The following is a 14,019-nucleotide window of genomic DNA, read 5'->3' as shown; positions in this document are numbered from 1 at the left end:
CCATCTAAAATATATATTATGCTTTGAATCAAGCAAATTACCATGGTTTTATTCAATGTTTACTATTTAATATATTAAATGTAAAGGTCCATTACAAAGTGATATTTTAAACTATTGTTTTAATCTGCATACAACAGCAAATGTTCAAATATCATCACCCATATATAAAATAATTAAATGTTTTTATACGTGGAATTTGTTTTTCAAAATAACAGAACTGGAGATATATATATATATATATATATATATATATATATATATATATATATATATATATATATATATACACACATTCTGTGCCAGCGGATAGGTGTGCTGTGTGTGTGGAGGGGTGTGTGCAGATATAGTATGTATATGTCTCTGTTCTCTCTCTCTCTCTCTCTCTCTCTCTCTCCTTTTTTTTTTTAACAGGAAATGTTCCATGGTCAATAGGTCAGATTTTTCCACAGGCACCGTGGGATTTTTTGAAGAGGAATAAAACCGAACACATAACAGTGTTTTTATTCGGTAAAGGCATTTGCACCTATTTTGTTTTTGAAAATTGAAAAATTCTGTAGTAATAGAGATTATGAATAATTTGCTACCATTTTTTCTTTAGTATTTCATGCGACTTTCCTGCTTCCCATAAATTTGAGATTCAGTTAGTAAAATAATTATCCCTTAATTTGGTTAAAAGCAGATATGTGAACCTGGAGCATTTAGAAACACATGATAGCACTTAGGAGCAGTAAACCCCGTAGGTACAATTATTTTATAATATCTAGACCACCCATAGTACCTCACAGATATCTTTTTAAACTTGTATTACGAGATACAGGTAATCCTTTTCATGATAAAATAAGTTGATAAGCAACTCTGATTGAATATGTGATGTCCATATAGAGTCTTAGAGATTCTTCAAGGTCTCACAATAGCTAGTATAGGAATGTTTGTTTGTTTATTACACATTCGTATAAATCATGAGGATTGCAGGTATTAGATAATAATATATGTATTTTAAAGGTCCTCAAGAAGGCTGCTTAAACAGTGTGACTTACGCATCTATGATCCACCTTCAGATACTGCAGAACTACCTCCGGCTGGTAGGTACCAGACTAGCGCCCGTCTGCGCATATGTGAAAACCCCTGCTTAACCCAGTCTGCAGTGCTTCTTCCATCTCACCCTCCATTTCTGTCTTTTGTTGCCTTATTGGTGGATCGATGATTAATATTGATTAATGGTCAATAAAGGTTCAGTCTTTAGTAGCATCAGGAATATTATAATCAGTATCATAATAATATCAGATTATTATAGTGTCAGAATGTGAGACCCTAGAAGCACATGAGACACAATTGCAATTTTTCACAATTTCCTTTATTAATAAATCCACTAAACCAGTAAATAATCCCACAAACACTAAAATATAATAACAAGTAGAGAGAGTGCAAAGTCTTTAGCCCTATGGCTTGCATCTCTCTCATCTCTGGCTGAGGGACCCTGGAATGTCAGTCATTGTCTTCCTCATTATCGTCTTCATCATCATCAAAATTCCTAAGTAAGCCTCTGAGCAAATACCTCCCCTTGAAATCCTCCCTTGAAGCCACAATTCCCCTACACTGCAAGGAAGTAATCAAGAATGATTGGGATAAGACAGACATGGGCAAGCACATTAACAAAAATTATCTTAGGTTCTGCGGGATCCAGAAACCAGAAGTCCCAATTACTGAGATACCAAAAGTTGACGCTCCAATGTGTCCCTGGTTAAAGATATGGTTATCTTCCCAGATGGAAAAATGAATACCACTCTCAAAAAAGACTATGAGGCCTCTTCAGCTCCCTCAGGGCGTAACTAGCAGCTCTTTTTTTTTTTTTGAGAGAGAGAGAGTGAGTGCGCATCTCTCTATTGGATGGAAAACTCAGAGCTCTCAAAGGTAGAGAGCACTCTCACTGTGGCTTTATTTTAAAAAAAGTTACCTTGGAAGCAATGTTCATTGCTGACATCTCAGCGGATGCAATTAGATTCTCAGGCAAACACATGGCCTCCAGCTCAGTGAGCAGGTGCCACCTCCGGCTCTGGAAGATGGATAACCACTCAAAGCAGGTGCTGTGCTCTGCCAAATTCACAGGAGCCCTGCCTTTCAGAGGGAAGCTATACAAGTTGGTGGTAGACAATGCCGCAAAATCTAAACAGTTCCTTCCAGCAATACACAATGTCTTTAAAAGAGAATGCGGACTACCCTTCAGACAAAGGTGTTCTTTTCAGCCTTTGTCTTTGCGGAATACAAGTGAAGAGACAGCAGATTCTCCAGAAGAATGCCATGGAACCCCTGCCTCTCCCAAAGCCCCTGTCTGTTTGTAACAGAGACTGCATAGGTCTCCCCTTGAAGCTGAGGATTGGGAGCAGGATTTCCCATTCCCTGGAGGAATGGCTCCACCTTGTCCATTTCTCATCCAGTCCCTCATCATACTGTCTGGTAGGCTCACCAGAGTGCGTCAATCTGAGGTCAGACTGTCAGAAAATAGGGCAGACACCCCAAGTTGGTGCCATATTCTATAATAAGATTTTACAAAGCCAATAACAAATGTGCACTCCCGGATTACTATATTAGTCTTACCGTGGAGCCACAAACAGTCCCCTTATGCTCTCTCAGGACCCTCTTTACCTCCCAGACAAACTAGACTTTGTGTTGAAAGATTATTAAAACCAAAACTCACCTGACATTAGGTTACTCCCAACCCAAGGGGTCGGTCACTTACTCTAAGTCAATGGATGCTCTGGATCTCGCACCAAAAACAATGCTGAGAAGTAAATTTCTCTAGTAAACTAACTAAAGGTTTATTAGCTAAGAAAAAGAAATGAGTTAAGAGGTTAAAGCAGGTAAAGTACATTAACAGGTGAGTCCAAATTTGTAAACGCAAAGCAAAGCAAAGATGTAGCAATCTGCTAGTTTCCCATAAGTCCTTCAGTGTCAAACATAATCCATGCTTTGAAGTTAGCAATCTTTTACATTTTCCAGGCTCCAGTCTCATGTGATGGGCAAATGTAATGTAAATACAGTGTGATAACCAGAAACAATCCTTCATTAGTTTTCATGAAGTTTTACACATTAAATAAATTTTCCTCCTAATTCTAACACACCTTTTGATCTAGGATTATCTCACTGAAGGGTGTACATAATGTAATTACATGTAACGCGATAGCAGACAACAGAATACAGATAAGTGAAAACAGTACAATCATTTTTGATCTATTCTAACAAGTGAATTGGCTTGAACACACTAAGACCTTTTAGTATTTCTTTGATATTGACACACAAGTGAATTGCCCTGTTGCTCTAACCTGAGCTCGCAATCTGTTAAACAGCATCACACCCCCATCTTCAACAACTCTGTAAAACCCTAATCCAGAATGAGATTTCTCACCTCCTAGATATGGGGGTAATAGAGAGAGTTCCCACAGAAGAAAGATTCTCAAGGTGCTACTCCATCTTTATCATTCAGAAGTGTACGGAAGGAGTCTGAGCCAACCCAGATCTCAAAAGGCTCAACAAGTAGATGAAGGAAATGTAGTTCCAGATAGAGACTCTAACGGCTACCGTGTCATCCCTGTCTCCAGGGGAATCTTCTGACTTCAGTGGATCTGACAGATGCACATATCCACATCCCAATCAGACCGGGCCATTGCAGGTTCCTAACGTTTGCCAATGGCAGGTATCAGTCTCAATATCGGACACTCCCATTCAGCTTGTCATTGGCCCCCGGATCTTTACAGAGATGGTGGTGGAAATCGTAGGCAGATTCACATCAGCTATACACCTTCCTGGATGGCATCTTAATTAGAGCTTTGTCCCCAGCAACAACCACAGAGCTACAGTCCTCGACCTTGAATCTCCTGCAGGAGCATGGCTTTATTATATCATCAAAAAAGCTTAGAGAAGAACCACATCCTGACTGTGAGACAATATGATCCCAGTCACATATGTGAACAACCAAGGAGGCAGCAAGAAGCTCAGCACTACAGGCTGAAGCAATGGAAATCATGCAGTGGGTGGAGAGTTCCCTCCTCTCCCTCAGGGCAACTTACATAAAGGGAGACCTGAACCAAAAGGCAGACTAACTCAGCAGGCACAAGGTGAACAGCTGCAAGTGGTGCCTGATCAGGCGGTCTTCTAGTTAATCATCCAATTGTTTGGCCTTTCCTTAACCATTTAAGAAGCACATAGATATGTAGAAATCAAAGTAATTCCTCAGGGAAGTGAACCCCAGATCTATGGAAACAGATGTACTATCACACAGGTAGCCAGAGGGCCCCCTCTGTGTTTCTGCCCTTCCCATTATTAGGGAAAGTGATCCAGAAAAAAAATGAAAATGGGACAGTAATATTGGTAACCCCCGGTTTTTGGACATGATAGAGCTGAAATTGAGACCATCACTAAGTTCCCCAAAAGACCAGAAATCCTTTCCCATGGCCCTCTACTTCATCTGAACCCAAAGTGGCTGCATCTAACATCCTGGCTATCGAAAGGGAAGTACTAATATTGGTGAGTATGTCCTCTAGAGTCACCAGAACTCTTCTTTCTTCTAGAATAGTATCAACCTTGAAAACATACTTCTTTAATTGGACCAAGTTTTGCAACTGGTGCCAGGAACATGAAGCAAATTTTGTAATTCCTCTATCTGAATGTTCTCCAAGAAGTCTTCAATAGAGATCTCCAACCCAGCATCATTGTGCACTGTGTCTGCCCTTAGTAGAATGATGTTTACAGGATCTGCAGGTTTCCTGGCAGGACCACCTAGGTACCCAGATTTCTTAGGGCAGTCCGGATGGCCAAACGAGTGATTAGATCTCCTTTTCCCAAGTGATTGCAACTTATGTTGAGGCCCCTGACAAACCATCCCTTTGAACCACTGACATCAGTATCTGCATTTTATTTGTGCATCAAAACTTGATTTCTGATAGCCATCATGTCTACCAAGTAAGTGTCAGAGCTGGGAGTGCTCTCCAAGCAGGAACCTCATTACAAGTTTCTTAAGGACAAGATGGTACTCGAAGTTCTGAAATTGTTTATCCCGAAGGTGAACTCTCCTTTCCACACTTCCCAAGAAGTGGTTCTAGTTTTATTCTGTCCAAATCCACAGCATCCCATTGAGGAGAAGTGGTACATCTTAAATGTCAGAAGGACTCTGAAAATTTACCTCAAATGTACAGAACCCACGAGGAGATCAAGGGGCCCATTTGTATCCTGCTATCTGAAATACCAATGACTCAGAGCTTCCAAATCCTCTCTTACTAGTTGGATTAGACCAGGGGTAGGCAACTTATGGCATGCATGCCAAAGGTGGAACACAAGCCAATTTTCAGTGGCACTCACATTGCCCGAGTCCTGGCCACCTGTCCAGAGGGCTCTGCATTTTAGTTAAATTTTAAATGAAGCTTCTTAAACATTTTAAAAACCTTATTTACTTTACATACAACAATAGTTTAGTTATATATTATAGACTTACAGAAGGAGACCTGCTAAAAACGTTAAAATGTATTACTGGCATGCGAAACCTTAAATTAGAGTGAATAAAAAGAAGACTCAGCACACCACTTCTGAAAGGTTGCCGACCCCAGGATTAGACTATATATTGTGGAAGCGTACAAGGCATCGGCGATTCTGTTTTCAGAAGAGGTATGGGCACACTCCACACAATCCTTGGAGACCTTGTGAGCAGAAAAAGCTAATGCATCCTCAGTAGAAATTGTAAGGTGGCCACCTGATCAAGTGCTACCATCTTTATCAATCCCTGCAAGGTGGACTTCCCATCCACTACAGAAGCTTTCTTTGGCAGGAATGTGCTACAGGCAATGACCTGGAAATGCTTTTGTCCTTTCAGCAAATATTATTGGTAGGAGGGATACCGTTTCCCCTTTTTCTGCCCTTTTTCTTAACCTTCTCAACCTCTGTTCGATGTTCACTACTTCCCAGATGTCAAGAAAAGTGGAAGATGCTTGGCTGCAGAATGGAATATTTCTTATTGTTAATTTCCTTTCTTCTAACAGCGTTTCTCACATTTCTACCTAACCATGGATGGCTCATAAGTCCAGGGTCAGATATTAAGTAGAGTCATTACCATAGGACTGTCTTTCTTTGTCTACTGTACATAGTTATTTCATTATCTCTGTAAGATTTGTTAATGTTATATAGGTTTTACAGTTTGAGAATAACTCATTTGGAAGCAAGCAGGAGCTGAGAGAGCATGGCTACACCATGCAGCTCCAAACTCTGATCTGTTTTCATGAGCTGCAGAAAGTGGAGAGCAGCCCAGATATCATCAAGAATTGTGGGAGATACTGCTAACAGAAAGAAAGAGAGAGAGAGAAATTTTCCATTCTTCCAAAAGACCTTTGCAATGAAGAGCGTACAGTGACTTCAAACGATTTCCAAACAAAAATCAAGGAACTCACAAGAACCATGCTCATTTCCATTATTCATAAACATTAATTTCCATTGCATCTGCCTAATCCCTCTTCTTTCATTTGTACTTTGTTTAAATGGCGAGCTCCTTGTGTTAGAGACCTTATCTTCATACCCATTTGAAAAGCACCTAGCATACTGATTATGCTACACAAATTATAAGTAATAGGTTTGCATCTGTGATATGTTCTTCATTAGCAATGCAGTACAGATATATTCCATGCCCCGAGGGCATTTCATATTAATACATTAATAAATCAACTCAGCTCTTCATCTCTACAGTGGATAGGATGAAGGGCCTTCTGGTATCCTCACAGAGGATTTCCAATTCGTTTACCTTTTGTTAGACCTGGTAGGGGTTCCACTGCTGCCCGTTGTCAGAGCCCACTCAACTAGAGCACAAGCGTCTTCAGCGGTCTTTCTGGCGTACATCCCTATCCAGGATATCTGTAGAGCCGCAACGTGGTTCTCTGTCCATATGTTCATGGCCTATTATGCCATCACTCAGCAGGCCAGGGGCAACACTGGGTTCAGTAGAGCTGTGTTGCAGTCTACACGTCTGTGAACTTCTACCCACCTCTATGGGTACTGCTTTGGAGTCACCTAATGTGGAATGGACATGAGCAAGCACTAGAAGAAGAAAAGACAGCTACCTTTTCCATAACTGGTGTTCTTCAAGATGTGTTCCCCATGTCCATTCCACAACTCACCCTTCTTCCCCACTGTCAAAGTTTCTGGCAAAAAGGAACTGAGGGTGGGGGAGCCAGTGGCACCCCTTATACCACGCCATGCAGATGTCAATCCAGAGGGCACCAGAGCTGGTCCCCATCGGATACTGCTAAGGGGAAAACTTCTGGCATGGTGCATGGGGCGAGCACACACACCTAATATGGACTGGACAGGAGCAACACATCTCAAAGAACACCAGTTACGGAAAAGGTAGCTGTCTTTTAATGCTGGTATTTTGTTTGTTTTTGTTTAGTGCAGTACATAAGGTAAGGTATAGATTATATTACTGTGAAGTGGGATGCCTGAGATTTCTGATGAGATGAAGTTAATGTTTGGCTGAAAAGTATGAGACGTTGAACTGAATTATCAATCATTTGGTTCAGGAAAAACAGTGTAACTTTCTTTCAAAATGGCCCTAACTTGTTCTCTGGACATCAAAAAACCTGATAGTCTGATATGTTGACATTTTTCCACTAGTACTTTATAATTTCCGGACACCTTTTTAGGATTCACAGGACTGTTCTGATTTGCCTTTGTGGGGGACAGAGGGAGGAAGGTATGCAGGGGAGTAGTATTTTAGTTAAAAGATATTTTTTAAAACTCCAGCATGGACTGTATGGACAACAGTTAAAAAAAGTTTTCTCTTTTCAAAAGGACATTTTTCCTTCAATCCCTTATATTCTGTCATATAAAAAATAAATTGCAAGCATGGAAATGAAGTCATTAAATTCATTTTTACCATCTACCAGTTGATTGATGATTTTTTTATTAAAATGTAATATGCAGGTGATTATTAGCAGCTTTAAAGAGGAAACAGAATTAAAATAAGTTGGTTCATATCAACCATTATTAAAGAAACCAACCCTATTCCTTACTGAGCAGCAGCTTTATTTGTATAAAAAAAAAATCATTTTTCGTTACACAAGTTACTTGGTGTATGAAAACTAATGAGAAAGCAAATCTGGGTAAATTAGCTTTTGGACATTGTTTTCATAGCGATAGAGCCAGTTTAAACATAATTAAAACCCAAGTTAAAAAAAACTTCCAGAGCCCTCTGCTGGTAAATTAGGTAAACAATGTGTGCCTTAGATCTCAGCTGTTTGCAGGAGTCTGACAATTACCTAGTAGTTTAACTGTGCTCCCTTGACAGTTAATTACACATGAGCACTACGCTAATATCATTTTACAAAGTGAAGGCCCACAAGTAATTTTGATTTGAAATGGGTTTAAGTTCTCCAGAACGTTATATAGTGCATTTCTGAGTTTCAATTAGAGGTAAAGCTGAAGCTATGTCATTCAGTTAAAAAAACTTAAAACATGTTGAAGTAAAATCATCACAGAGAACTGGAAATATTTTTTTTAAATGTGTGCATTATAATAGTATGGACCAAGGGTCAGCAACCTTCAGCACGCGGCTCATCAGGGTAATCCACTGGCAGCTCCCAGGGACTGCTGTTCTCTGTTCCCAGCCAATGGTTGTATAAAAGTAGCAAGATGGTTATACAATGAATAAAAAATTTCTGTTTTTAAATAAGAGAGACTGATGAATTTAGATAATAGGTAGTAAGCCCAAAGCAGCTACCATTAAATATGAATGGTGGGATATTTGGTTTACTTTTCACACTTGTAGAGCAAGTATCTCTTTGCCTCTTCAGCGTGCTTTTTATGGGGGGAGGGATAGCTCAGTGGTTTGAACATTGGCCTGCTAAACGCAGGGTTGTGAGTTCAGTCTTTGAGGGGACCACTTAGGGATCTGGGACAAAATCATTACTTGGTCCTGCTAGTGAAGGCAGGGGGCTGGACTTCATGACCTTTCAAGATCCCTTCCAGTTCTAGGAGATAGGCTATCTCCATTATAATCCACGTTTAGCCAAACAGGTTCTAAATATTATGACACTGGGTTCCTATATTGTTAGCATAAATTATATATTTAGAGTTTGAGGAGTAGTTTTTGCCTTAACTTAAATCTGGCAAAAACATAAATGTTGATGGTTTTTATAGACTAATTTCGGTTTGAAGGGTTCTCTTGCAAGTTCTGCCCACTCTGTGTCATTGGATTTGATTGTTAACTGTAACCTGTCCCTATTGTCTGTGTTTGTCAAATTCAACCATTGATGGGACAAAAGAATGTTTTCGCATAGCTTTATAAATTAAGAACAATCCCATGTTATTTCTATGTAAAAATCTCTCTTTAAAAGTTGCAACACACAAATACTGCACATGTAGACCACTGTATTATAAGGCGCATAAATTTCATGATTGTGAAGTGGAAAATTCCACATATACCCAGCCCCTTGCTTTTTGGTTGTTTTGTTTGGATTAAAAATATCCAGGTCTATGAATATTCATATAAAGTTTACTTTGTTTATGTGTAGGTTGAACAGTACCATAATGTCATCTTTCATGGTCCAGAAGGAAGTTTGCAAGACTACATAGCACATCAGATAGCGCTCTGTATGAAGGTATTAAACAAGCATACAAAACAAATAATTCTGGAAAGAACATGTAAAGCTTCCCTAAACCTGTGAATTTTCAACACAGAAAAAGCAAATGGCTGCCGGATTCACCTGTGAAATTGTTAAAGTTGAAGTGGATGCTGATTTCTCCAAGGAGCAGCTTGCAGAATTATTCATCCATAATGGTAAGATTATTTCAGCAGATCTATTTTGATATGTAGAAGGCTACTTCTAAAGATGCTTTCGGACAAAACATTAAAGCATGCTGTATAGCCTATGGCATATTTTTAATAGAGTTCTGAAAAACTCACAAATTCTGGAGAAGGAAACAAGGGTCTCAAGTGAGCTAGTGCTAAAGATGGCAGTCCAGAAATGAGCTTTGTGTAAACTTTTCCATTAATGGATTCTAATATTTTTTTCTCCTATCTGCTTTCATGTTTCCTTATGTTAGTGAACATTTCACTTGATTTTCAATGTTCGGAAATGTTGAACCAGCAATATAAGAACATTGCTACTTTATCATGCCTGCTGGCTGAATACAGCACTTTATTCTCCACAGCTGTCAGCATCTTTCACAAGCAATGAAAACTAGTTTTAAAAAATTCTATAAAGAAGTTGAAAAAACAGCATTGCAAGTAGTATTTTCTGGAAAAAAAACAAGGCAAGTATAGAGAGAGAGAGATCCAATAAACTGGATTAAAGAAAAAACAAATACTGATGATCCTAAATGGAATATTAGCTAGAGTTACTTTACTTATCCATTTCTTAAGTTTTGAACTTATTTGTACTTTTACTGTCTACTGGAATTTTTCACCACAGCCATTAGAAGAATGCCATTTTTCAACTTCAGTTCATTAAAACAATAGGCTTCAGACTGTGTGAGAGTCCATATCAATGAATGTCTCCAATTCTGGGAGACCTGGATAAATGTAGTGAGCCATTTCTATAGGATCACTTTTAGTCCTTTTTAAATCAGTGGGTTTTTTATTTGTTTGTTCTACATAGCCTTTTTTGAAAACCCAGATTTTTTTATGCTTCATTATTTATTGCTCAAATATTATCTTTTTCTGATTGATAGGTAATATGTTAAATATTGAACTAATCATATTGTCCAGTTTTCCATGGTATTACATTTAACAGTATACAAGCACATCTGTATTTGGAATACTAGAATAGTATTATGTTAACACAACATTATTTCACCTTAAGCGAGCTTTCACTGCATACACCTTCTTTAATCTGTCCAGTATTATAAATACTTAATAAATATTTCTCTTCACTGTGGCTAAAAGTTTCAAATGTCAGTAAGAGCAATGGATTTTCAGCACCTCTGAAAATCAGGCCTGTTTTTTAGACATTTTAAATGTGGATTTAAGTGCCTAACTGTAAGCATCAATCCATGTGTATTTTGTCTTATTGCTACAGACGAAAGTTAAATTCTTGTTGCTAGTGTAATGTTAACCACTTTTTAAAACAATGATAAACAGTTATACAAGGACTGAAATATCCCACAACAGATATTTTGGAGCAACATACTTATTCTTGAAATGGTTCTGGTCAGCATGCCCTAACTATAATTTTGGGATGACCAGTAAAGAAGAATAAAAAAGAGAGATGGCTAAGTAATGAAAGCTGATAAGGAAGGCAGGATGAACTAACACCACACTTGGTTAAAAAAAAAAAAAAAAAAAAAAAAAAAAACGGAGGAAAAACTAAGGAAGGGAGAACATAGAAGAGGAACTGAATGTGGGGGGAAAAGGGGGATAGAGCAGACACATAATGGGATTCTGCTCTGCCTTCTAAGGTTTCTTGTTTTGGTTTGGTTTTATCTGTAAAAAAGAGAGAAACAGTGAGAAAAAGAAAATGGAATAGACAAAAAAGTTGGGGGAGAATCAAGAAATGGTAAAGAAAAGAGAGAATACATTTAACAGTTAGGCTAGTTAAATTTTTTTTTTCCCCAGGTCGTCATATTTCTGTGGATAGAATCCTGTAATCTTCCTAGTTTGATGAGAAGGCAGGTGTTGGCACAGTATTATTGATGACACTGGGGCATACTGCTGGTTGCTACTGTCACTGACTAAATTTAACAGGATAGGGTTCTAAAATAAATAAAATTGACATGAAATGGGTAACTTTTTTTTTTTCTATTTTTTTTTCTGATTTAAGTGCTAGCATAACACTGCATTTTAATGGGCTTTTTTATATTTATATTGGCAGAAATGTGATGATTTACACAAGCTGGGAATCTGGCCCATTATCACTTGTGACAGACCCAGACCTGTGGGGTCCAGGAGTCTGGTAGAGGGCAAATATACTGGTCACTGGATGAGTAGTTTTCTGTTCCCTAAGTGACCAGAGCAGGGGCTGCACTAGAGTAATCAGGAACCTGCTAGAACCAGTTAAGACAGGCTGATTAGATCACCTGCAGCCAATCAAGGCAGGCTAATGAAGGCACCTGGGTTTAAAAAGGAGCTCACCCCAGTCAGGTGAGGAGGAGCCAGAGGAGAGGAAGTGCGTGTGAGGAGCTGGGAGCAAGAGGCACAAGGAGCTGAGAGTGAGAGGGTGTGCTGCTGGAGGACTAAGGAGTACAAGCGTTATCAGACACCAGGAGAAAGGTCCTGTGGTGAGGATAAAGAAAGTGTTTGGAGGAGGCCGTGGGGAAGTAGCCCAGGGAGTTGTAGCTGTCATGCAGCTGTTACAAGAGGCACTATAGACAGCTTCAATCCACAGGGCCCTGGGCTGGAACCCGGAGTAGAGGGCGGGCCCGGGTTCCCCCCAAACCTCCCAACTCCTGATCAGACACAGGAGGAGTTGGTCAAGGCTGTGGGGAAGATCACTGAGGTGAGCAAATCTGCCAATAAGCGCAGGACCCACCAAGGTAGAGGAGGAACTTTGTCACAACTGGTTTCAGGGGTGGGACTCGGTGTGCACAGCGTGGCAGAAGAAGGAGGGTGATTTAAAAAAAAAAAAAAGTAGAGCGTTTATTTTTATTTTTTTTCACCCCAATGGATGACTTAGTATGGGCAATGATACAAGCTATGGTGGCCCAGCAGAAGGCTACCCGTGTACAGGCAGCTGCCCAACAGGAGGCAGTGCGGTTGCAGCAAGAGACTAATCGCCTGCTGATGAACCAGGCTTCTCAAGACTGGGCTATGTTGTGGGAACTGGTAAACCAGGTAAAGACCCTTACAGAGCTGAACCGCAGCCATGATGGGACGCAGATCATACGCCAGGCATTGGCTGCAGAAAATGACGCGGGAGGATGATGTAGAGGCATACCTTCTGGCCTTTGAGAGGACAGCCCTACGGGAGGCCTGGGCTCAAGATCAGTGGTCTGGCATCCTTGCCCCATTCCTGTGTGGGGAGGCCCAGAAGGCTTACTACGATCTGCCTGAAGAGGCTGCAGCAGACTACCCCCAACTGAAAGTGGAGATCATGGCCAGATCTGGGGTAACGACTGCAGTGCGGGCCCAACAGGATGAGTGGAGGTACCGGGAAAACAAAACCCCGCAGTCCCAATTGTATGACCTCATCCATCTTGCACAAAAGTGGTTGCAAACAGAGTCCCGGAGATACTAGAGGTTCTGCTCATCAACCGATACATGAGGGGACTACCGCCAGACCTTCGTGCCTGGGTGAGCCAGAATGACTCCTCCACCTATGATGAGGTTTTTGCACTGGTAGAGAGGCGAAGGACGGCGAGGGAGCTGACCCGACCAGTTAAGGAAGAGGCACCCTGGCTTAATCTAGCAGCACCAAGCCCTAGAGCTCGGGTGACTGGGCCACCAGGAAGGTCCAGGTGGAAAAAGAGAGGGGCTGAAGGCCCACCAGAGGCCACAAAGAGTCGGAGTACTGAGGGAGAAAAGGATTATGATGTTAAATTGCCCAAACCAAGAGACCGGGGAATGCCTAGGGCTCCATACAGATGTTATGCCTGTGGGGAGTGGGGACATGTAGCTGCACAGTGTCCCAATGCTGAGGAGCTGATGCAGTGTAATCTGGGGAACTGGGCAGACCCATGCTCCCTAATCCACCTTGTGGGGGTCTCATTAACCCCACATATGTACACCAGACCAGTGAAACTAAATGGGGTAGAGACCACGGCACCAGTTGATTCAGGGAATGCTGTCATGCTTGTCTTGGGGAAGTTCGTCAAGCGTAGTCAGCTGCTGCGGGCTAAGCGTACAGGGATAACATGCGTCCATGGGACGGTTGGTTATTACCCCACCATCCCAGTAAAATTCGAGATTCAGGGGCACACTACTGTGGTAGCAGCAGGTGTAGTCCCTAAACTCTCATACCCAGTGCTTATAGGGAGGGACTTTGCAGGGTTTGGAAACTTGCTCCCAGTAGGAGGATTGGAGGAAAAGGGGAACCCTGAAGTTAGTGAGGC

At 40.8% G+C, this 14,019-nt stretch overlaps 1 protein-coding gene across 1 annotated transcript in view; it reads left to right on the top strand.

The window, feature by feature from the left end:
• CTTNBP2 (cortactin binding protein 2) overlaps positions 1 to 14,019 on the top strand; it is a 182,556-nt gene that overhangs the window by 124,428 nt on the left and 44,109 nt on the right. The window contains 4 exon segments of the mRNA XM_030549074.1: positions 412 to 507; positions 1,003 to 1,082; positions 9,546 to 9,632; positions 9,712 to 9,811. Of these exon segments, the coding sequence (XP_030404934.1) occupies positions 412 to 507; positions 1,003 to 1,082; positions 9,546 to 9,632; positions 9,712 to 9,811 (363 nt within the window).

The sequence above is a fragment of the Gopherus evgoodei genome, chromosome 1 (genome assembly GCF_007399415.2).
Source record: "Gopherus evgoodei ecotype Sinaloan lineage chromosome 1, rGopEvg1_v1.p, whole genome shotgun sequence".
NCBI lineage: Eukaryota > Metazoa > Chordata > Testudines > Testudinidae > Gopherus > Gopherus evgoodei.
Note: the sequence above shows the minus strand (reverse complement) of the source record. Positions and strands in the feature narration are given on the sequence as shown.